The following is a 23,746-nucleotide window of genomic DNA, read 5'->3' as shown; positions in this document are numbered from 1 at the left end:
AACGCTGCAGATCGGATTTCCAGTTCGCAGAAATCATGAGAACAAAGTCTGCCCGTCTAGACAGTCTAATCTGCAAATCCTGCCATGTCTCCCCTCGAACAGGCCCACCACTGCAAGCTCAGGTGGATGTTGGGAAGACAAGCACGGGGAAAACAAGCATGAACATGATTTGTAAAATAAATCTCAGAAAGTCAGTGTGTACCTCACAGTACGTTAGACTGGGTGAGAGCCAGAGGATTCCTTTGCTGCAGAACTATGGGTCAGATGGTGACAGGGATAGTCAACTGCTCTTCAAAGAGTCATCACAATTCTACACTGTGAGTACTTCAATCCCGAGTTTAGGAAGTGTGGTCTTACCTGCTGAGGGTGTTGAGTAGGCTGGGATGGCACCGAAGCATTGCTTGAGGCTGACTGGCCTTGCACCTGTGTCTGGAGGGAAAAAAAAAAAAGGCAATCAGCTGAGAAAAACTCCATGGTTTCTGCTGCAGGCAGTTAAAAACATTTTCTGCCTGGAATGATCTGGTTGGGATAGGTTTCTAGCTTGTCCTTTTGGACAAGCAGTCCTTCTGGCCAAATTCCATTACGACAACCAGAACAAAGCAGAGTGATCTGGAGGAGTTCCGAACATCACTTTAAGTCTTCCAAAATAACAAATACAGAAAGACTCTGCAACCCACACGCCCCTCAAGACGAGACAGATCAGCCTACCAGCTTCTTCTTCCACTGGTGATGCTTTAAGAGCAGGATGCCTTGGTATGGTAACTGGAAATAGATGCATTAAGCTTTACCTTTACATGTGTTCTAAACACAGCCAGGTGGAGCAATAAAAAGGAGGCTACACGGAAATAAAACTATCCATAAGAAAACCAAGCACAAAGATACACAGAATTGTAGACCAATTACAAAGTACCCAGTACACACAAATGTCATGAGTTTCCTTTGAGAGGCATGTCAAAACACAGGCTAATAATCATTTCCAGAGTCACTACCATTCAAAGGCTACCGAAAATCAGACATGGAGGAATACGAGGGTTCACGTTCTAGCTAAGACAGAATTTTTGAGTAAGCAACGAAAAAAATGGATGAGTGGCATACAAACGAATGTGGAAGATGCAGAGGAAAATGGAATGGACTTTTCATTATTATTTTTGTGGCTGAATTTTTTTTTTTTTATCAGACAGATCCCAGGATCTGCATTATTGTTTTGGTGCCAACTGTATTTCTTTATCAGCTCCTGGGAGAGAACTAGACAAAGACCTCCAGATGATTTCCCTGAGCATGCACCACTTGAGTGAGCTGCCTTGGTAAGAAGCATATCTGGTGCATATGTATCATATCAGAAATATCTATGAGAATTCCTTCATGCTGTGATCATTCAGCTCGCAGAAGCTCATTAGGAACAAGTCTGTTAAAATTACATACTTTTCTACTTATGGAAACTTTGGGGAAAGCAGACTGCCAATGAAGAGAACCATTTTTTTCTTTGCTCTTTTAGAAGCTTCAGGCCCTTACTGGTTAGGATCTAAACATGTGCTCCATCACACTGCTGGAACATGTGCTCACATTGACTCAGTTTGGGCTTCAAATTCTCATCTTCTCATGAATTGGGTAAAAGATCCCAGAACTTATATTCTGCCAAAAAAAGTGACCTCTTTTTTTTTTGTTTTGTTTTGTTTTCCAGATGTATTTCATATCCAACAGAATTCACCTCCTGAGTTTAACAAAGGTTTATGGAGAAAAAAATCTCCACGTAGTTTTCAAAAGCTCTCGAGTAGGAGATTAAGTCTACAAATTCTACAGCACAGCAATTGCTATCTGTTCGACTCGTGAGGAAAGCTGTTCCAGCTTTACTAAAACACCTTTAAATATCCCTTACAGAAAGCCTTAAATACCTAGCTCTCGATCTTATCACAGAGAGCAAAATGATTCTCCTTCACATAAATCCCAAAGTTGCTAATCCTCCAGTAACGAGAATGTCAAAGCCCCTAATTCCAAGGACAAGAGGTAAGAGAGAAGTCTACTTCAAGTAAATCCTCTCTCTTCACAGAAAGTTATGAGACTTCAGACTAGGAGTGCAGACAATGTATATAGACACACACCTCACAGCGCACAGAAAAGTGACCATTGCAAATGCAAATACCACACATGCTGATAAAAGCACACATCTCCAAACTAAGCTTCAGGCCTCCGATTTTGCTAGTGAAAAGGACACCACATAAGGCACCACGCCATGGGGTGGCAATACCAACTAGCAACAGTTGGTTTGTGCCGTTAATGAACTGCTCAGCCTGTTTAGCTTCTTCAAATACTACTTCAACAAATACATTTCCAAATCCACGTACACATACATAACGCAGCTCCTTCCATTCCTCTCTTCCCACTTTCTTTCCCCAAGTCTAGAAAAAGCTCGTGCATTTTGGACAGTCACCAAAATAACCTTGTTGTCTAATGAAACATCATTTGTATCAAAGTTCAGCCTCAAGTAACACATTAAAATGGCTAAAGAGCAGCGACAGAAACACAAAGCAAGTCGTACCACCACTGCTGATCCTAACTGTGGGGAAGATACATTTCATTAAAACCACCGTTTAAAAGCCAATTTGGTACTCCAGCAATCCCTCACCAAAAGAGCAGCTGGTCCCAGGAGGAACGCTGACCATTTTTAACACAAAAGCCCTAGCAATATTTCAGCCAAATGTGAACACACACCAAACGGTTGCCAATGCCTCGTTATTTCACAGCAACCTGCTTCAGTTAAAGAGCTTTGGTGGAAAGACACCCCCGTGAACGCTAATTCTTAGAACCACACGGAGCAGGTCTAAAAGCAAGGTTTCCCTTTTATAGCACTCATAAAAAGCAGTGAAATTGCGGAAGGGTTTGCTCCTGTAACCTGAGCATAGGATGCAGGTGGTCCTGATGAAAGCGAGGTGGACAAGGCCTGCTGAGTTGAGGCTCCCTGGGGGAAGCAGATGAAGAGCTGCGACTCCTGCAACACCTTCTGAGGCAGCTGAACAATGGGCAATGAGAAGTCTGAACCAAAAGCAGAAGATGACCCCCCTGTAGGGGGAGGAGACTGGAAATCACCAGTGTCAGAGGAAGTCAGCTGGGAGGAATCACTGGAGTATTCCGGGCTTCCTTCTGGCCAGCTGCGCCTGGCAGGGCCCCCCGCGGGCCCGGCAGCGAGGCAGGGCCAGCGCTCCTCTGTGACGGGCTGCAGGCGGGCAGGCGGCCCCGCGCCCGGGCTCGGCTCCTCCTGGCTGGTCTCCAGAGAGCCCCGGCGACTCCGGTGGGCCCGCGGGGGCACAGCCGGCCCGTCGGCCGCCGCGCAGCTCGCGGGGTGCACATGGAACTCAAACACGCAGCTGGCTCTGCCATCGGCACTGTGAGAGAGCACAGCCGGGGCCGAGTGCGGAACAAATACCTGGTGGAACGTCATCTGGGCTGCCTCTGCGCTCAGGGGAGCTGACACGCTGGATAATGGAGAAAGGGGCCCCATGCCAGCATCCAGCCTCAGGCTCTGAACGGGTCTTGCCAGGTATGTCTGCCCCGAGTGAAAGTCGAACACTGAGCTTTGTGGAGGACCACCTTGCCCATGGTTTGACTCAGAGACCTGCTTCAAATGCTGCTCGGTCGCGTGAGAGTTATAAGCTACTCGCTCATACTGCTCCGATACCTGGGATGGATAGTGCATGCCCACCAAATACACAGCTTCTGGATGCATCCTGTAGTGAGCATCCTCTGGAGGTGTTGGTCCAGATCTATAGTCACCGTGCACAGGAGCTTGCTCAAACACGGGATTAACTTGCACATGCAGAGGCTCTCCAGCCACTCTCTGAGCTGCTGTGCCCAGCATAACAAATGCCTCTGGAGTCCAATTGGTGGGACTACCACCGGGTGGAACTAAACTCTGGCCAGTCTTCAGCAATGGCTGGAAGTGGCAAGTTTGGGCTTCCAAAAATGAAGTGCTCTTGCGCCGCTGAGCAATTGCCACCTTCGGCGGGCAGACAGGTGGTGGTGAGAAAGACACCGGCCGTTCATGAACGGTTGGGAAAAATATCTGTGAGTCTGGGAACGGTGGTGTTCCCCCACGAGGATGCTGAGGCTGTATTGACATGAACAAGACAGGTAATTCATACATTAAAAGTGAAAGCACATCAACATGCACAGTTCACTAGGCAGTTCTGTGAAGTAACTTTATAGAATTCATACTCAATTCATGGTCAAAAACATACAGTACTTAGGAAATTTAGGTGAGTAGTAAATATCCATTAAATACATCCGTGGCAGGCATAGCTACAATTGGGAACATTTGCTGGTGTTAGAGCTGCTTTTCCAGTTCAGTTCCAAGAGTTCACCAAAAGAAACCAATTTTGCTACTGACAATGGAATGAGACTTATTGTCAGAGCCTAGCCATTGTGATCAGTGCTTGAAACCCAAACCAACCCCTGAGGTCACTGCCACATGTGGAATAGGAAATTCAGAACTTGAGAGCGGCAACAATGCAGAGCCTCTAATTTGCACTTAGAAGATGATGTTAGATGTTAGTATTTTCCAATACAAAACCCACAGTGCTAGTGTCCTGTGTGCTATCCAAAAAGCTAAAAAGGAAATATTTTATAAGACTAAATTGACCATTTATTCACTTACGATCAGACTCCTTCATACAGAAAATTAGCACTCATTAAAACAAGCTTAACTCTTGCCTGGACAACAAAACATTCCCAGGTTTAGTAACAGCAGAGTCCTCAGGCGGTTCCACTCCATCTGAGGTACTACTCCAGAGGAGGTTCCATCTTTAAGAGTTGGAGGGAATATTTCATTAAAGAGAGTTCTATGTAAGAACAGCAAACAATTCAGTAACTTTGCATTGTTTCATCTCTGCCTGCAGCATGCCCAGAGACAATGTATTCTCTCCCCTAACGGAAAATAACTTGTAGGAGTCAGTGGTAAATACACTGTCCCCGACAAATGGCACTTAGGACTTTTTCAAGTTGCTGTTTCCACATGGTTTACTTTCTCCCCAGCCTCTTTTGTCCAGAAAAGCAGCAGCAAATTTCCATATTGACCAATGCTAATGAGAAGGTCCTACAGAGGAAGCACCTTTCCTGTGTTCCAAACCTGGATCCACTTACTTCGTTTACATAAAAATGCTTCTCAAAACTTATTCTGTCTAAACTGAAGCTCAAAGTGAAAAGCAACTACCTCCTCTATTACATGTTATCTTTGCAGCTGACTTTCTAAGAAACATGAAACTACTGCTTTTTCTCATTAAGAAGCAGTTGAAGTGGCATTTCTGATAAGAATTTACAGAAAAAGCCTCAAAAGCACTCAAACTCTAAATATCTCATATCACTATCACAACTAGCCAAAGCTTTAAGAATAAGCAGCCACAGCAATCAGGCTTTAGAAGTTGGTTGTTTTCTGCAGGGCTTAATTAACATTCAGTGTTTACTTAAAAGTTGAAAAATAAAAGTCTTCTGACTTTGGGTAATAAGAACTACCGCTCCCTTTACCTTCTGCGGTACAACTGGGTAATTGACATTGACACTGTCCTAAGAGACAAGAAACAAGCAGTCAGCCACTGTTTGATAATATTTACATGTACTGCTTCATGGAAATAAATAAAAATAACGAACTCAACATTCCAGCAGCACAATATAAGGAATTGACTCTTCCATTTCTCCCTTTAAGAATGCCCGGAGCCCAGGATGTATTTAATGATAACTTATCTTACTGTGCCAGGAGGCAAATGGTAACACATACAGGACTGACAGAGAGGGAGGGCAGGCTGGAGCGTCGATGCTTGCGTGGAGAGGCAGAGTGCATGGGCAGGACACTTTCCAGGGCTTTAGAAAGCTTTTCTGCAAAGGTTTCTTCAGGGACAGTCCGAAGGCAGAAAGGAGAGAGAGGTGCAGACAGCGCTGGTGGTGGGGTGCAAGGAGCACTGAGAGGGATGCAGGACATACAGGGAAGAGCAGGAAGGTGGGGGACACAAACTGACATGCTACGACCACGTTGAGGCTAAAGGAGGAAAACAAAAGTTAAGAATTGAACACGTCAAAAAAAAAAAAAAAGAAGAAAAAAGTAATAACAAAACCGGCAAAAAACTATAACGAGGTAGAAAAGAAATGAAGACACACAATGGAAGGCCCAATATTGACTAATATGTGGTACCACAAGATATGAGAATGCTGAATGAATGCCGAGACACACTGGGAACAGGCTGTGTGCACCTCTGAGGACCCCAGCTTGCCTTAGGTTACTGAGCAGTGTGGAAAGCTCCCCAGGACCCTCATGAGAAACATGGGGAGGGCACATCACACAGGGAATGTTTTCTCTGGGGCCACAGACACAGCCCACAAATCAAAACTTAAGATACTAATGAGCTTTCAAACATTCATTCGTTTTTAGAGTGAATGTGTGTTTACAGGTATCACCCACTTCCTCTGCTGAGTTATGGGAACTAAATGGATGCAGCTGGCTCTTCAGTAATTGAAACATATTAACTTACACCCTCGACAGCATGAGTTGCGGAAAAAAACTCAGTTTAACCAGTGGAAAATTCTGTAAAATTAGTCTTAGACAAAATTAGTCTGGGCCAATAAAAGCATCCAGATTTTCTAATCTTGCCACAATCCAGACGGCCACAGGTCAATATCCAATCAAATAAGAAGAACCAGAATATAGTTTTGAGGTGGGATTTGCTTGCTTTTTTAATTTTTTTTGTTTGGAGGGTTTTGTTATTGCCTTTTTTTTTTCCTGTTGTATTGTCTTTTGCTGTGGGTTTTTAAGTAAATGGAAATGTGATGTTTTTAAAGAGGCAGTATACACTTCTTGTGGAGGTAATGCACAGTATCTTAAACTAATTAAAATCAAACACAGATCTCCAGAGAGAAAACAGCAAGATATTCAGTGGAGATCTGACTTTCAAGATTTCTGTTCTGAGAAATCTTGCTAGACTGATGAAAAAACTTGGGAGAGAGGTAGAAAAGAACTCAAATGGTTAACTGAATACATCTTCATCTATTCCAAAGCAGGAGCAGTTACACATCGTTCCTGACTCCCATTTATCTAAATAGTTCAGAAACATCTCCACTGATGGAGACTACAGTACTTATCTTTGTAGAGTATTGAAAAAAACCCTTCCCTAAACAATAATTCCATGCTGCAATTGAGGCTTATCATTCCTTATTCTAACAACAGTGTTGTGATCTGATTAGCCTCCTCTTACTTCACAGCAGCCTTTTACAGCTTTCTCTCTCCTCAAGCTTATCTTTTACAGACTCAGTTATTTCAGTCTTCCCACATAAACCACATTTTTTATATTTCCCCTGGGTTTTTTTTGAACAATTTCCTCTGGATTTTCTCCCAAGCCACCCTCCAAGTCACTCAACCCAAGGTGTCCAGGACAGACTTACCAATAGCCAAGAGCAGAACTACTATTTCATAAAATGGGATGTTTGCCTTTTTTATGACAGCATGATGTTTTTGACCATGTCCAGCTTGTGGGCCAATATAATCCCTGACTTTTTTCTTAATTTATTTTGCACAATGGCTGCCTAGCCAGTGGTTACTCATTATGTACTTTTGTCGCTGATTATTCCAGTTTAAGCACCAACCTTGTTCTTGTCCTGATCAAATTGCATTCTGTGATTCTTTTTCAGGCCATTTCTCCAGCTGCCAATATAATTTCCACCTGTCAGCCCCTTCCCAACAAAGGGTGAGCAGTCCCTGTAGTGTGTCAGGTACCACTGTTGTCATCAGGCAGCATGAGCGTGTGTTTGCAGCAAACTAAGCACCTGAACTGTACCTTTATCATTTGCCTCTTCTCCCTCCTCCTCCTCCCAAAAGATTCTGCTCTTTCAAACCTGGAAGCCAGCCATCCCACGAGAGTGACATGGCTTCTGCTCCAGCACGTGCCCACACGCCAAAACATGGCTTACCCAGAAGAGCAGCTTGTTTAGAGGGATTAAGAACTCATCAGCAAGGACTAACAGTACCACACCACCTCAGGTTAAGGGGCTTTGAAAAAGATGGAGATGCTCTGATTGTGGGCGATAGCAGCCTGTTGGCCAAACTCCTGGTGACACCAGTGATTCTGTAATAAAGCCTACAACCACAGCTACCAGAAGGAGTGAGGACCCTCAGTCCTAAGTCTCACATCTCCTTTGTGGGATTACTACATCATACCATCATGTCTGTCCCCATCTTGGACTGCTCTTTGTGTAGAAAACAAGCGACAAGGGAACCACTGAAGACAATATAAAAGCAGCAGAAGTTCTACTCCAGTTAGAATAGATTTCTGCATACTCTCTTACTCAGCTCTAAAAACATACCAAGGAAAAAAACATACCAAAATAAAAGGGCAACACAAATGAACATAGTAGGAAAAGTATTTGTGCCCAGTGCAGACTTTCCAGGGAAAAGGAATACGCATGATGAGCAAATCAACACAAGCTAGAAATAAAACTGGGAACAAGGATGTGGGGTCTTTTCAGTCTGGAGTTCTCACATGCAACATTCTGGAACAGTTAAAAAGGTCTTACCTGCAAAATCTGTAATCAAAACCTCACAGAACACACACAGCAATTTCATACAGCGGCTTCAGTTATTCTACTCCCTACCTCAAACTAAACCAGCAGTTTGATCCCTGGTAACTCGAATACACACACATACGCAGCCTTCCCAAGCAAGAATAAATGCCTCTTGTTCTGGGGATGTTACTGCCAGTCACAAAAAACAACTAACCCATCATTCTGCTCAACTGCAGCCAAAATTAAATAAAAGCTCTAAAGACAAAGATGCTCTTGCACTTTCCCCTCCCCCTCTAAAATGAGTCCTCCTGCAAAAAAAGAGCCCCTGAACTCCTCCCACGCAGCATTTGTATCCTACACGGAAGGCGGCGTGGCGGGTTTGCTGTCACCCTGGAGCAGACACACAGAAGCAGGTACTGCCAGGCTTACCGCTGCAGGTGGCTGGTATCCTCCGTGCTGCTGGGGCTGCACTGGCCCCACGGAGCCTGGGAACCCCTGCACTCCAGTGCTGGACACTGCCTGCTCGTGCTGGGAGCCGTAGGACACGGTCTGCTGGCTGCTCACAGATTCCGTGTACACGGATGATCCCTGCCCGCTGTCAACTGTTCCATCGGCTGGAAAAGGAAAGGAGAAGAACCTGCATTTCAACAACTGTGCTCTGGATTCAAGATTTCAAAGGTCCTATTGAAATATTAAATTGATTTTTGTGCCGTGTCACGTGGACCTTTATTAGCATTTTACCTCTTGTAATATTTAAGCTGATTTTAAAATATCTTTTTTTCCTCCATTATGCCTTCCCCTAAAAAGCCTGAAAAAGGTGCTAATTTCAGGAATTCTTTGGGAAGATATTTAAGGATAAACTATATTTCCTACAAAAGGCTAGACTAGAAATAGACACCTAAATTCCACATTGTTACAAATGATCTTCCAAGGGTTCTTAATCATTATTTTTATTTGATTTTACACAGACGTTTAAGACAGGTGTGCTGTGCTGGCTGGCAGATGCCGTGTAGGCACAGTAGCGAACTAGGCAAAAGAGTCAATTTAAAATCCCTGTTAGCTACGAGCAGACAGTAATTTGCTTTTTAACTTCATCATTCTAATCCGGAAGTTATCCTATTCCATCATGGTTCAAATGCTGGCACGGCAGAAGAGGAAAAGATAGGATCACTAATTCATCTTTTCAAGTACAGTATGTAAAACAAAGACTTTTCAAAAAGGAAACTATAAGCTGAACTACCTGTAGATTAATCTCATTTCCACTTTAAATGTAGGTTAACAAGGATTGAAATAAATGGGTTTAACAGCCTGATCTGCACTGGTGCAGGAGCATACAGCCTTCTGCAGGGCCAGAATATACTGCCCCTGTAGGAGGGCAGCAAAACCAAGGGCACGTGCTCTAGGTGCCCCAGTTCATCCAGTGTACTACCCTGAAACCAAGAGAAACCATTCTGTGCTAAGGCACTGGGCCGTGGGCTGTGCCAAGCCTTGGCTCAGCTAAGCCACAGGAGAGCCCCTCGTGTTCTTGTATCTGATTTATCTTACGTTGCTGTGCTTTCTAGCGGCCTGTTGTTCTCCAGCAGCAGCAATGGCAGACAGCATCATCTTAAGGTCTTGACTGCTACACCCACCCCAAGTGTCAGACTAACCGGAGGACCTGTGTAAGTGCAGGAGTTCCTAGAGAGACCAGCTGAGGCACTTACAAAGAACAGATATACTGGGTTGCTGGAACTGCAGCTGTTGGTGTTGATCAGCTTCCGGCTCCTCAGGCTCCACTTGCGTAGAAACCGATGCTGAAGCAGTGGGGACAGCAGTAGTACCAGTGACAGACTGGGGATGCTTTGACCCTGCATGGGAAGCACTTGATGGCTGCTGTTGCTCCAGCTGCTGCTTCTGACTACCTTCTTCCTGAAGTATGATCTCCTGTTCTTCTTGCACCGACTGGCGCTGCTCGCGCTTGCGCTTAATCAAAGATACCCTGTCCTTGATAGCCTTCGCCATTGTCTTGTGATCCCCTTCACAGACATAGCCAGACTCCACCTGAAGGAGGATACATTCACAGAATTCACACTGCCACACACAGCCCCTGTCCAAGTGCGACCGCACAGCTACCGCTTTCTGCCGCTAACTTCTCATCTACACGCTTGTGAACCCCTTTATTTCCAGACAGGGGCAGCAAAAGCAGAGGCTGACAGACCACAATTCACTGTCACAGCACAGCTCTGCTTCCAGAGCTCTGTCAGAGCACCAGCACTTACCATTTCCTGCGCTACATCCTCTGGGACATCTCTTTCCAAATCAAATGAAAACTCTATTGCCTCATTATCTTTATATTTGCCCTTGAGCTTTTTGATGTCTTCAATTCGCAGCCAGAGTTTAATGGCAATTTTCTCTCCGTCATCTTCCTCTGCAAGTTCTACCCGTACTCCAGTCTCTTCTTGGAAGAAAGCATGGTTCAAAAGGTCCTTAATAGCATACCTAGATATTGGGAAGGAATGTAGAAAGCACAGTCAGTTATCAGGATTTCGTGAAATACGAAGGAATAACCTTGCCAGATGCTCCCCTGATTTGTTCTCTGAGTTTTACACTGTTTTGAACCCTCCTGTGCATTCTGCTCGATGTAATTAGAAGCTTTGTCCTGAAGGTACAAAAGAGATTTACAAGCACATCATTAACAACAGTTACCAGCCTGAACTAAATGGCAAGAAATAAGTGATGTGCAGCAACAAAATTAACTTCAAATGAGGAAAAAAACACCACTAAATTGTTGAAAAGCAAGAAAAAGAACTGAAACTAAAAATACACGGCAAGCCTATCAGATGTAAAACTTCAAGAGTTAGTAAAAGGGGTTGAATAAACATCCATGAACAAAACTAGCTCTGAACAGAACAGTGGGCAGCTAGAGGGTGGACAAATGTCTGAAGTCAGACATTCAGTAAGCAATAACCATGTAAAAGCAGAAAACAAAACAAATCCCACAAATAAACCATCAGAGCAGTCACAGAATTCCTGTAATGTGTAAGTTCACCACTTGAAGTGGAAGCCATCTCGCAAAAAATGTAGATAGAAATGAGCAGCAAGCCCTCAAAATGATAAATCATACCAACAGAATCAAAGAGACAAAAAACCCCAAAGGATTAGAGAACATCCAACCAACCAGTCCAAACACCTGGAAACCGGGAAGGATTATTTTGCTGACTAGGTCAAAGTTTTAATAAAAGCAATAGAATTTCTGAATAAACTGTCATGGATGGTTACTGTGGCGTTTGCACTTCTCCTGACACTGTTAATTCTCTACAACAATCACTGAATAAGAATCTACCAAAGAGCAGAGGCTGCAGAAGTACTACTGGCTTCCCAACCCTCACCAGAAGAGAGAAGAGCCCAGGAAGCAACTGGATTTGGTGTGACCACATTTGATATGACAAAGGACTGAGGCAGCAGTTAACACCGCGATCTGCAAAGCAAGGACATACCTCTCCCCTTTGTTCTGCCGAATGCATCCCTCGATAATCTCCTTCACTTCAGGGATTGCTACTTTATCGAAGCTGGCCGGCTTGACACCCTGAAACACACAAGTGACAACTGAGAAACCGCAAGGTCCACTTGATTCAAGTTTTGATTGTGTTGACAAACCACCTATTTTTACTGTCTGGATAACTGACCCTAATAACCAGTGCAAATGAAGGCAAAGTCTGACCCCAGTACTACTGCCTGTTTGCTTCTTAGTGACTTTTGCAAATGCTCCACACATGTCCCTTCCCATTTACAGCTCCATTTCTGTGACAGAAGCATTGGCACTTGGTGCTCAAGTAATGAGGCAAGAACTGTTTAGTTTCCGTGGAAGTTGTGCTGGTTAGAGGGAAGTACACAGACCGGACTGAGAATGGAAGGAAATGGTTCCTCTGTAACTCTAATGCAGGAAACCACAGGATTAATTTAACAGAATTTTAGAACCAGAATGTTCCCAACTTGCCATTATATGAAGTAGGTTTTTTTACAGGAAAAACCTTAGCCCAAGATGATCTGACTGGATCATTAAATAACTTGTCCAGTTTTAAAAAAAACCCACAAAACCAAAAACCTTCTGGTATCCTAGCTCCCCCCCAAACCACACTCCTGCATCACTGCTGCTGTGAGTTCAGGAAAATGAGCTTAGCAATCCAGGCCTGTACAAAAGCCCTTCCACAACACACAGCAACCCTTTTTCCAATACATGCTAAAGCCACATGGGGAAGGCAAAACAAAATCTAAATAAGATCAACCACCCAAAGCAGTAAAATAAACATGCCACGAGATGTGACCATCTGGGAATTCTGAAAAACATTTCAGGCAGAGAGCCAAGCTTCATCACTTAATCACGGCCAAAAATGGCATTTTGGGGCCAACTGTCCACAAAAACAAAATCTGGCACCCAGTTTTACTCGATTCAGCCTTTGGTTTCAAACTCTATTTAAGACAGCAGAATGAGGGAGATGGAGACATGCTGCTCAAATGTTTGAACAGAGCTGGTGTTTTCAAGCTGAACAATCCTGAAACTATACACCTGATACATCTGACCCTGTGTCACTGCTGACTGACAACTAAACACAGTGAAAACCACAGCTCTGAAGCACAGAAATAAATGAGGTAGCAGTACAAGCACTGTGATTCGTGCCCTGAACAGAAAATACTTCTCCCAGTGTCCTACAAAGTACTGGTGACATCAAGACGTGATCCTTCCCCATTCCTCTATGGCGAGCAGGAATCAAGCCTTGAAACAGAAAAGTGTGAGTCTAAACCCCAGTCTTTGCATCTGCTGACCCTGTTCTTGGGGTTCTTAAAAGAAAAAAAGAAAAAAGCCAACACAAAAAGCCCACACCACAGAAAGGAAACCATTGACCAGACAAAAACCAGTGTGCTCTTATAACAGGAAGGTTATCTATTTCTCTGGTCTAAAATTCGCCCTTGTGAAACTCCAGCAACTGAAATTCTCAGAAGCGCAGACTCTGCTGTGACTAGGACAAGCACTGAAACACAGACTGCCAGTGAACATCAGCTGAATGCTTTTAGAAGCTCTGCTGACTATTGAGCCTTAAGAAAATCAATGCCCCAGGTAATAAAACATCAGGGCCAAGTTTGCATGGGTAAGTTTCAGACTGTAACCAGGCCTTATCATAAACCTCCAGCTTCCAAGCAGGACACAGAGCTCTCCACACTACTGGGATTTATAGAACTCTGCTCATTTAGTTGACTTGTCAAAGGCACCCACCTTTCATTATGACCACAATTTAAATGGTCCCAGAAGTTCAGGTGTATACTTGGAGCACAGATATTCCTATGAATAATTAAATGCTCTCCTGTATAACATATATAACCTGTGCAATGATTATTCAACTCCTTATTGCATATATTCCCATCTAAATTTGCCCAAGTTTAACACATGTAGGTCTCCTAAACAGCTCAAGCCTCAGACATAGCAGCCTGCAGTGACATCCATTTACACTGAGGCAGCAGAAGGATGATGTCAGCTCTGTGACAATCTCATTTCAGAAAACTAAAAGCTAACATGAGGAAGACAACTGCTACAGAAAAATGTCAGCGTAACGAAGCCAGGATATGATTTTTCTTGTTAATTATTGTGCCACATGCTCATGTCTTGCAGAGAGCCTCAAAAGTTAAAGCTAAGGATAGATTTTAAGATCAGTAATTCAGTCTGCTACCCTGCATTTCTCGCTGCTGAAAGAAAATAAACCCTTGTCCAAAATCTTCAGGGTCTTCCACGAGGACCATTTTACAAATCCCAAACCAAGAGTTCAGTTAAAAAGTGAAGCTCCTGCCAGCCTCCTCCAGCAGAGCTTCCACGTTCTGCTCCTCAGAACAGCTGGAGAACATCACACTAGGGCCTAAACCCAGCACAGGATTCCGTGTTCAAGCAGCTCCCTGTTTCTCCCTTGTCTCCACGGTCCATGAGAAGGGCTGCCCAAGGCTCCTCTCCAGCTCTGGACAAGCACTCCCCACACACTGAAGTTCATCAGCTTCTCAAACCCTTTGGTTCCCTCCTGCAAGCACTAATGGAAGCGTCTATTTTATACAACCCAAGATGGGGGTACTAGAAATGATTAAGAATCAATGAATGAGTGAAACCTGTTCTACCCAGAGCTGCCTACACACCTTCATCTGCCATCACAGAAACCCAAGAGAGGCCTGGCCCTGAAGTTCACATAACCTTGACATGTTCTTCAGAGTGCACGAGCTGGGCAGCCAAGCATACCTTGAGCAGGCTCTGAACCCCAAGGCACTCAAGGAAATGTGAAGCCAGCCAGTGTTTCCTGGTTTTACCACACTGTAAACGGTCCCCTTCCTATGTGCCACTCCTGGTCCCCAAACTCCTTGGAAGAGCCACAGGACAACTCAAATCCTAAGCTACCAGTCCTGTTTCCCAGTGGCAGCTCATGAAGAACTGAACAGCCAAATGCCACTGGCATTATTTCTGAGTTTGCTAAAGAAACAGCAGGAAGAACTCTCACAAAGGAAATAAACACCACACACAGGTATAACAGGCACACATGAAAATCAACATTTTCCCAAGCTCCTGTTCTAAAATCACACAAGCTGGCAGTGCTGCTGAAAGCAACAGCCTCCACTTCTCCACTTCCCATTCCCACACCCGTGTCATTTCCTTTCTTTTGCCAGCAAACACATTTATACAGCTGCATAATGAACCAAATCACAGCACGCATCAGACTTCTTTCAAAATAAGCACCAACTTAAAATAAAAATCACTGAACACTTAGATCTTGGGAATGTCTCTAAAATATGGTTATTTATGTAGGTAGCCACAGACACAAAACTAAAAACTCAGAATTTGCATGTTAAGCCTAAGAAGGATTTCATATTTCACGTGATAAAATTTGTGACTTTATCGGATTTTAACCAGGTGAAAAAACATGTTGCAAAATTCAACGTACACGGTTCTTTGATCAACTAAAGGTAAGTTCGGTATTGTTAAAAACACTAAATTTCCAGGAAACTTTTAAACCCCAAAGTATAAGCTATCCAGAACTCTTCTTCACAATTTTTGCCTAGAAACACGTAACATTTTGCATTAGTTAGATCACCAGATTACTGAGTCAGTAGTTTTACATCTTGTTCTAATGCAAAAGATACTAAAAACATCATTTACTTCATTAGAGAAGGTACAATCAATGCTGTATAACTTCTACCACAAATCAAAATGAAGGCAGACGAAGTGTTACATACCCTCAGATACTCTAAATTTCAGAAAAAATACTCAGGATTTGGAACAAAACCATAGGTGGAAAATAACATAATCAACTAATGCTCCAGCCTCGATGGTCAGGATTTTAATTTACATTTTAAAAAACTACAGGGGAAAGAGTAAAGTCGAGTTTAAAAGCTAAAGAATCAAGCTATGCAAATGCAAAGCAGTTCAAGTTTTGTAGAGAACTCTAATTCACCTCCAAAACACTTTCCTGTGGCTACACGCACTTGACAGAGCTGAAATTCTTACTTACCTCTTTAGCACAATCCTTGTGAGAGCAGCAACAGTGGGAATTAACAATTACAAATATGGGACAGATGTCTCTTTTCGTGAGCTCCATCAGGAAAAGAGAGGCACACGGAGCACAGAATTAACAAGGTGCTATTTCCCAACAGGACTCCAGTGGGCTGTGGACTTAACGCACAGCAGAGGGAAAGCAGACATCCAGGTTACAAGGGAGCATTGTTTCTCTTGGACACCTCTTGGTATCTCCCAAGTCCAGTACATGAGGCTGCAGAGATCTGAGCCCAGTACCTGCCTGTGTCACTAATACTGAACACAAAGAATCAATCCAAGCAGGAGGTGAGGCGTCCCTTTCTGCCTGCCCAGCCAGCTGCCAGAGGCGGAAGAAGCGACAGCACGGGGATCCTTTAGTGCCCGTGTCCCCGCCCTCCCACCGGGCTGCTCTGCCTCCTCCCACCCAGGATTTCTGCAGGACTGTGACCACGGTGCAGTTCCCTGCTGCTGCAGCTGCTGCACAACAGCTCTGTGAGCAGGGCAGCTGGGTCAGTGTGCTGAGCAGGGCAACGAAGGGAGCTGCTGCTCCTTTCCGTGGAGCTCCAGAGCACACGCACAGCTGCCTGCCACTCCAACCAACAGCACTGAGACTCCCTAATGTGTTTTGCTACCAGTGCCAACACCATCTAACTTCCTTTTCCCTTAACGTAAGGGCACGGAGACTGGAAGGTGATCTGTAGACTGCTGGACAACGGTAGAAAGCTGCACTGTTGCTTGGTTTACACCACATGTGCACAAACAATCCAGAGCTGTATCTTCTAGTACCTCTCAACAGACTTCAGACCTCAACCTGACGTCCGATTTTTTTTTTCTTCTGGTATCTAGTTCCAAGCAGCCATTGTAAAACCCCTTTACTGATCAAATGAGCTGGCCACAGCTTCGGGGTTTGGGGTTTTCTATTGTAAGGACATTAGGAGCAATGCTAAGAAGGAGCACATACATCGTTTTAAAGGCAAAGTTAACAAACTAATTTTGACAAACTAGTGGTGATGAACTGCGATAAAATTCAATTTGGAATTATCAAGATCACTTTTCACCCCTAAATAACAAACTCAGTTCCTCAAGTACACCACAGTTACTCCAGAAGTGTTTTTATAGTATACACCATCAGTGTTGCAAAAGCAACATTCCACACACTTCATTAAGGCTCCGCTTTCCTGGGGTTCGTGGCATGGCCTGCAAAGCACAGCCAGCATTTCAGCTTTTCCACCTGTCCCAGCCTAACCACAGCTCACACCTGGCTCTTTTCAAAGGTGCTGTGACTCTAAGAGCCTGAAAAGAATTCGACAGTAACTGATTAATCTTCTCAAACACAATGTTCTAACACTGCAGTCCAGAAGCTAATAGCACCAGCAGCAAAGTCAAATCACACAAACAAAGTAATTAAATGTCTATATTTCCTTTCTGCTAAGTTGTTACCATTCTAGTTTGAGCCAGTCCCAGGCTGCCACAAACCATTAATTCAGGAATTTAGAGAGAGAGTATGAGTGCAGTGGAAAAAAAGATCCAACCTCTCTCCCCCAGTCCCAAAGAAGCCCTCAGGCCATGGCATATACAGCACTTAAATTGGTTTACCCCGTGATCTCCTCACTTTCACTACCTGCAATTAGCTACTTACCCAGCCCTAAAAACCTGCATGTTTAACCGTTTCACCACTTCTTCATCTTCATCTTGCTGCCTGTTCTAGGAACCATCTTTCAGATTCAGTTCTTTGCTTATTTCACACAGGATATACCTGAAACTGTCTTATAATTCTCACCCCAGCTGAACTGAATACATACTATGAAAAGAAAGACTTCAGCTTAAGATTTACTCAGGGAAAGAGACGCATGGTTTGCCTGCAGAGGACTGATTTTCTTGTTCTGGTTAAAAGGCAAACTAGAATAGTTTCTTTAAACAAATAGAAATGCAACACATTAAACAGAAGTAAAAATTTAGTGTCACTGATGTCAGTATTTTCATAGCAATTAATTCTGGACAATTGATAATTCTGCCAAGAATGAAATTGGTAAATCCTGCAGAATAAGCTCTGTAGCAGATCAGTATGCCAGCAGAGTAAACAGCATTACTGCAATACAAGCAGGGGAAGCAGATGGAAGCTTCAGTGAGCCAGAGGCAGCTGATGAGGCTCTGCTCAGGCTGGGCCAGGCCTTGCTGTCCTCCCTTCTGATCAAAATCAACGGCTGCACCTTTGGAACTCGATGGATCTACCATCATCCACCTCAACCTTTCCCACCTGAGCTATTTGAGAGCTCTGTGCCACTGGAACACCTGACCCAAGTGGCCTTCAGCCTCTGCAGAGCAGCTGTGGAAGTTAGTTAAGTCTCGTGATCCTTAACTTTTTCCAAAGCAACAGCTAAGAGCGTGTGCCCTGAGTTCAGAAGCACACTGTGAAGACAATGGCAGTGCTGCAGAATTTATCCAGGCCTGCTGGCTGTGGCCTCACTGATCACAATTTAGAGACTCTTCCTCTTCAAGTGACACCTAACCTCAAAAACAGGTAAATGAAGCATCAGTTTATTTTAGAAGTCCAAAGAATCTGAATCTAAGAACATTGTTTCAGTTAAAAGAACCATTATTAATTAATCACAAGAGCTACTGTAATTGCAGCAATTTTAATGTATAGGAGAAAATAATCAAGCTCCAGAAGGGGAAATTATGTAACCAGGACACAGTTTCTTAGTGCACAGTTAGCATATTGGTGCATGGAACAGCGAACAGGGCCTTGTTTAGAAACACACAGTGTGGGAGAGAGGTTCTTCTGAAACAGTGGAGTCTGACTGGACTCAGGTAATACTCAGGCATTAACACCTGTACAAAAGCATAAAGGTAAGATCAGCTGCACTGATCATGCCCAGTGCTTTAACCTCACCCTTAGCAGCAGGGATGCTGCCTCTGTGATGTGAACACCTTCAGCTAGCTCAATGAACTTCTGCTTTACTGGGACTTCAGCTTGAAAATGGCTTTCAAAAAAAAAAACAACCCCAAACCAGACATGCCTAGACACACATTTCAGTTATGTAAATTTAGAAATGCCACAGTGACACAATACAAGAAGTGTCTGTCTTCTCAATACTAGAAGTGTCTGTCTTCTATTTTCAGTATGGAAAACATGTTTTTGAAAAATAAAATTGTATTAGTTGCACTCCCTGCTTTAATCTGCTCCCACTCTGGTAGAAAAATCATTGCCCTGCACTCATTTTTAAGTTCACGTACAGTAACTCAAAAGCCACAGATTAGTTCCACTGGACTTAGAACTGAATTTTAAAAAATGATGTAACGTGGGCCACAAAACCCATCTGGTAACAGAACAAGCCTTTAGAAAGGATTATCTACTTAGAAGGCCTAAGGTAATGTTGCAAACACCAAAAATAGTGCATAATTCCAACAATGCACCAAAAGTCACTGTGCCTTTTATTTTCAGACTTCTTCTAATAGGAGTGAAGACTTTCCTGGAGTTATCCCATTCCTACCCCTTGCAACTATAGCAGTACAGCTGGCAGGACAAGAAATAGTAGCCCATGCATTCTCAGGGTCAGTATTTTTAACTAGTGGCACTCTGAGAAATGACATTGAACCATCAGTCTCCCCACAGGAATGCTTCAGTGATCCACCAAACACAGAATTATAAAACGGTTGTCCATCCCACTGCAGAGCCAGGCACTTTCAAAACACTTATCACCTCCCTGTTCCTAAGTGCCACCTTCCCATCTCTTGGTAAATTAACCTCAATTAATGTAAGAACTAAATGGATGTCAGCACAGGACTGAATATTGAATACTAGGATCATAGTTTTAAGAGACCTGATCCTTAAAAGACACCTATAAAACTTTTCAGAATTTTAAAGACGCACTGTTTAGCCCAAACAATGATATTAATGCCTCAAACCCTTGAAATTCCACCTTCCACTTCCAAGGCTCTGGATTTCTGAACTGGGGAGTCAGTGCCTGAATCCCTGCACTCTCAAAGCTGTTCCAGCACAGTGCTTGTGACTGAGTTGAGCAAGAGGCTACAAGAGACAAGTGCTGCAAGGTTAAACCTTCTTCAGTTCAGTCAGTGCGACGTGCAATTCCTTTTTACATTTCACACTTTACTGCCAGAAGTTTCTCCTTTGAAGGAATACAAGAGTTCACCCTTTCTTACAATTAATCTGTTTCCTGTGCTTGGTTGAAGGTTTGTGGCCTGTCAATACCTGCTTTCACGGAAGATCACCTTCACTGTTGGAGGGTTTCCTCCCCTACATTTCCACTGATTTTTTTTCCAGTGCTTTTTCCACTAGAAAGGCTGATAGGAAAAGATATCCCCGTATCTATTTAAACCAGGTCAAGAAACCAAGTCATTCAAGGTAAAGAAAACAGTTTTATTCATGCCTAAAAAATGTTAGATATTGCTTCCAGGAAGTAGAAGAGGAAATTAATCATCACTCACTAAGCACTGCAAGGAAAATTAATCATTTGTCTAAAGGTTAAGCATTTTTTACTTGCTACCAAAGACCCCTCAGGAAGAAGAAGAAGAAGCTAAGAGCTGGAATACTGTGCCCACTGCATCTCTAGTGAAAATGAAGCAGTTGTCTGGTCTAGACAGTTATGATGCCTGACTTCTAAGGCACTAAAGAAAAGACTCATTTTATCTCCACTGCCCAAACTACAGCACTTTGTAACTGCCCTGCTTCCAGCAAAGAGAATGACCTTCACCATAACCAGTGAGTTCCAGTTCCCACCAGTCAGGGAGATGAAGGAGTTTTAAACCAGTTGGACACTGCCTGCTCAGGTTACTCATTATGTGCCTTGTTCCCTTAGGCACTGTTTTAAGCTCTGGAGAACACAGAACAAAAATGTTATGCCTGCTGTGGAACATTTTAGTACAGGACAACCTTTTTTTTAAAAGTCAAAATGCAAAATGCCTTTTTTCCCCCCTCCCTTCCCATCTTAAGGCCAGCTCAGACAACAGGCATTTGTTCGGAGAGAAGAGACTGGACTGGACTTTTGGTGAAAGAAAGGACAAATACAAACACCTCACTTTGCCAAAGTAAGCGTGGAGAAAATCAAGTACAGAGCACGAGTCCGTCAGGAAACTTTAGAGGTAAGTTTGTATGATGGGAGGGGGAGAGAGAAAAAAGGGAGTTTTCTGCTCATACTCAAATGATTGGTACATTTGAAACTGAGGATGGTTTAATTAACTTTTTTGCAATGAACATATTTGGATTTTTATGTTAGTGGTAGATACGCAAGGAGGAGAAAAACCTGCGCCATAAACATATTAATTGTCTTTTTACTAGTCCTGAGACTAGTCAATCACCTAGCAAATTTAAGCCTTGGGATATCCAAGTATTAGAGATCCAGATTTTGAGGCAACAGCTTGTGTTTCCATGGCCCCACCAGAGGCTGAGGCAAAGCAGCTGCAGTTACTGCAGTTAGTTCTGTCCCCACTGCATTGATTCCCAAACAGACTAAATTAAGAAATCATACTTTAGATGTCTGTTCTATAAATATCTCTTTTTCCATTTAAATGCACGTGTAGCCCATTTTAAATATCTCCTGTGACAAATTGCAATATGCATGGAACAGGTCAAGGAAAACATGCCAGTCTCCTGAGAAGAATGAAGTCAGACAGGGAAACCCTCCTGAATTTTACCAAGATCTTACACTCCTTTTTTTGTTTTTTATGCAAGCAAGTACATAACAGAATTATGTATCTTGATTCATTTTGCGTTGTAATTCTCTGCATTACTTGGATATAGAGCAGAACTGAAAAAAAAGAAAAAAAAAAACAACAAAAAGGGATCCATTCCCTAATCCAGTAATATATCACACAGACAGCTGTGCTTGCACGAGAGGGCAGAGGAGGAAAAAATAAACCAAAGGAGCAGGGAAAGGTACTTTACCAATAGTGCAGCTTGTAATCAATCCACTGCAGCTTAGATTATCTCTTTTCTGAGGCCAAGCAGGCAGCAGTAAGTGTTCACTGGATGCATTCAGTCCCAGCTGAGGAGACACAGCGCTCAGACCTCAGAGATTTCCCCATCACACAGATGCGGAGCTGCAATTTCTTTAAGCACTGACTACTAATTTATTTGGAACCGTTTCCAAAGAACAGCACAGGAGGGTTTCAATAGAGAAAACAGGGTTTTGAGACAAAATTGCAACACTGTGATTTAATAAAAACAAAGAGCAAGGCTAGGTTCCTTTGTGTTGAGTGACCAGCCTCGCAGATGTCTTTCCTTGCTAAAGAAACTGCTAGTGAAAGGGTCTGGGCTGAGTATGCTGAAGGGTGCAAGTACTAACAGAGGTCAATATTCTGTACCAAACTGCTGATTTCCTTACCAGAATGGTAAAACAGTTCAGCATAACACCTTGAGCCCTACAAATTCTGCACAGTTGTATCTTTTAACCCAGGTATATACCTAGGTTATTCTGTTACAAGAATTCTTCTAGATAAAGTGATCCAGAGTAACAATTTAATTGCACTTTTCCTTCTTGGGCCAGAGAAAATTCAACAACTTTATCCCAGGACTGTTTTAAGGAAATACAGGAGCTCCTCAGTGAGACAATGTAGACAGTATAAACAAGCACCTTAGGAACAGCAGCCTCCTGCAGCAATGCAATCGTCCAAGTTGTGAAGCAACAATTACTGCCTGGGCCAAAAAATGTCTCATCTGCGAGAGAACTTCAGCCTTTAGATCCTAATTCTAGATCTGTGCTTGCCAAGGCGTATTATTTAACAAAAAAACTGCTTCCAACCATGAGGAAAGGCCCTGAAGGTAGAACAGGACCAGTACTGTGAGCAGTACTGCAGAGCTGCAGTATCTGGGCACCAGCTGCAGCCATCCTTATCACTAAAGCTGTCAGGTCAAAATGCAGCACAGCTGAAGATGCCCTAAAAAAGGGCCCAATGCACAGGCAGAGAATGTAAGCTGGAATGACCAAGAGGTTCTGAGAGGACACCCTGGGCATCAGGACACCTTTTACAGGATTCTGTCCTAAGCAATAGCAAGGATTTAGGATGATGAGCAACTTTGCTTTTTACTAAGCCTAACAGTTCCTGCAAAGAGGGTGAGGGAAATTAATTAATTTAAATACACATGGTCTGCAGTGAGTGGTGCACATTTTGATCTTACTGCCCTTGGGGTTTCAGTGGTTTTTAAGCTCCAACATGGCACAACCTTTCATGACTTTCATAGCAGACCACTCCTATTCTCCTTCGTTCTGCTCTCTGTACGCACCTAGATAAAACAAAAGAATCCTTTCAATTTAAGGCACAGCAGGACTGTAGCTGCTACCTCAAAACATCCTTAAACATGTCCAGGGAGGTAGCAATGAAGCGGCTGAGATGAACACAGCCACCTTCCCACATACACCAGAAGGAGGTGGGTTGTAAGTACCGCTGCAGTCACCTCTGCAGGAGGGTGTTCTCTGCCCCCACGCTGCTAGTGACAGTTCACACACTGCCCTTTCAAGTACTGAATCTGGCAAATGGTTCACCCCTCAGCCACAACTCCACACGTGGTCTAAACTTCTAAAATCGTCTGAATCTAAAACTACCGGGCTCTTTTCCACTTTGGCTCACGGAGCTTTCATGGAGTGGTAAAAAGAATGCCAGGGGTATTTTATTTCGCTTCCATAACACAGGTCTCTTTCCACATTACAGAAC

The 23,746-nt window shown here is 43.5% G+C and overlaps 1 protein-coding gene across 15 annotated transcripts in view; it reads right to left on the bottom strand.

The window, feature by feature from the left end:
• WNK1 (WNK lysine deficient protein kinase 1) overlaps positions 1-23,746 on the bottom strand; it is a 94,329-nt gene that overhangs the window by 30,989 nt on the left and 39,594 nt on the right. For 10 of the 15 annotated variants that reach the window (XM_066184248.1, XM_066184245.1, XM_066184249.1 and 7 more), the window contains exons 5-11: positions 12,012-12,100; positions 10,794-11,013; positions 10,239-10,575; positions 8,965-9,149; positions 5,765-6,022; positions 2,891-4,102; positions 358-429 (exon numbers count right to left, since the gene is read on the bottom strand). In XM_066184248.1, the coding sequence (XP_066040345.1) occupies positions 358-429; positions 2,891-4,102; positions 5,765-6,022; positions 8,965-9,149; positions 10,239-10,575; positions 10,794-11,013; positions 12,012-12,100 (2,373 nt within the window). Of the gene's footprint in view, positions 1-357; positions 430-2,890; positions 4,103-5,764; positions 6,023-8,964; positions 9,150-10,238; positions 10,576-10,793; positions 11,014-12,011; positions 12,101-16,052; positions 16,394-23,746 lie in introns of those variants that run through there. The other 5 variants (XM_066184253.1, XM_066184254.1, XM_066184256.1 and 2 more) reach the window with 3 other exon arrangements.

Source organism: Chamaea fasciata, unplaced genomic scaffold (genome assembly GCF_029207755.1).
Source record: "Chamaea fasciata isolate MVZ Bird 193981 ecotype frontalis unplaced genomic scaffold, bChaFas1.0.hap1 SCAF_5, whole genome shotgun sequence".
NCBI classification, from domain to species: Eukaryota; Metazoa; Chordata; class Aves; order Passeriformes; family Sylviidae; genus Chamaea; species Chamaea fasciata.
The sequence above is the reverse complement of the archived record's forward strand: the minus strand, read 5'-3'. Positions and strand labels throughout refer to the sequence as shown.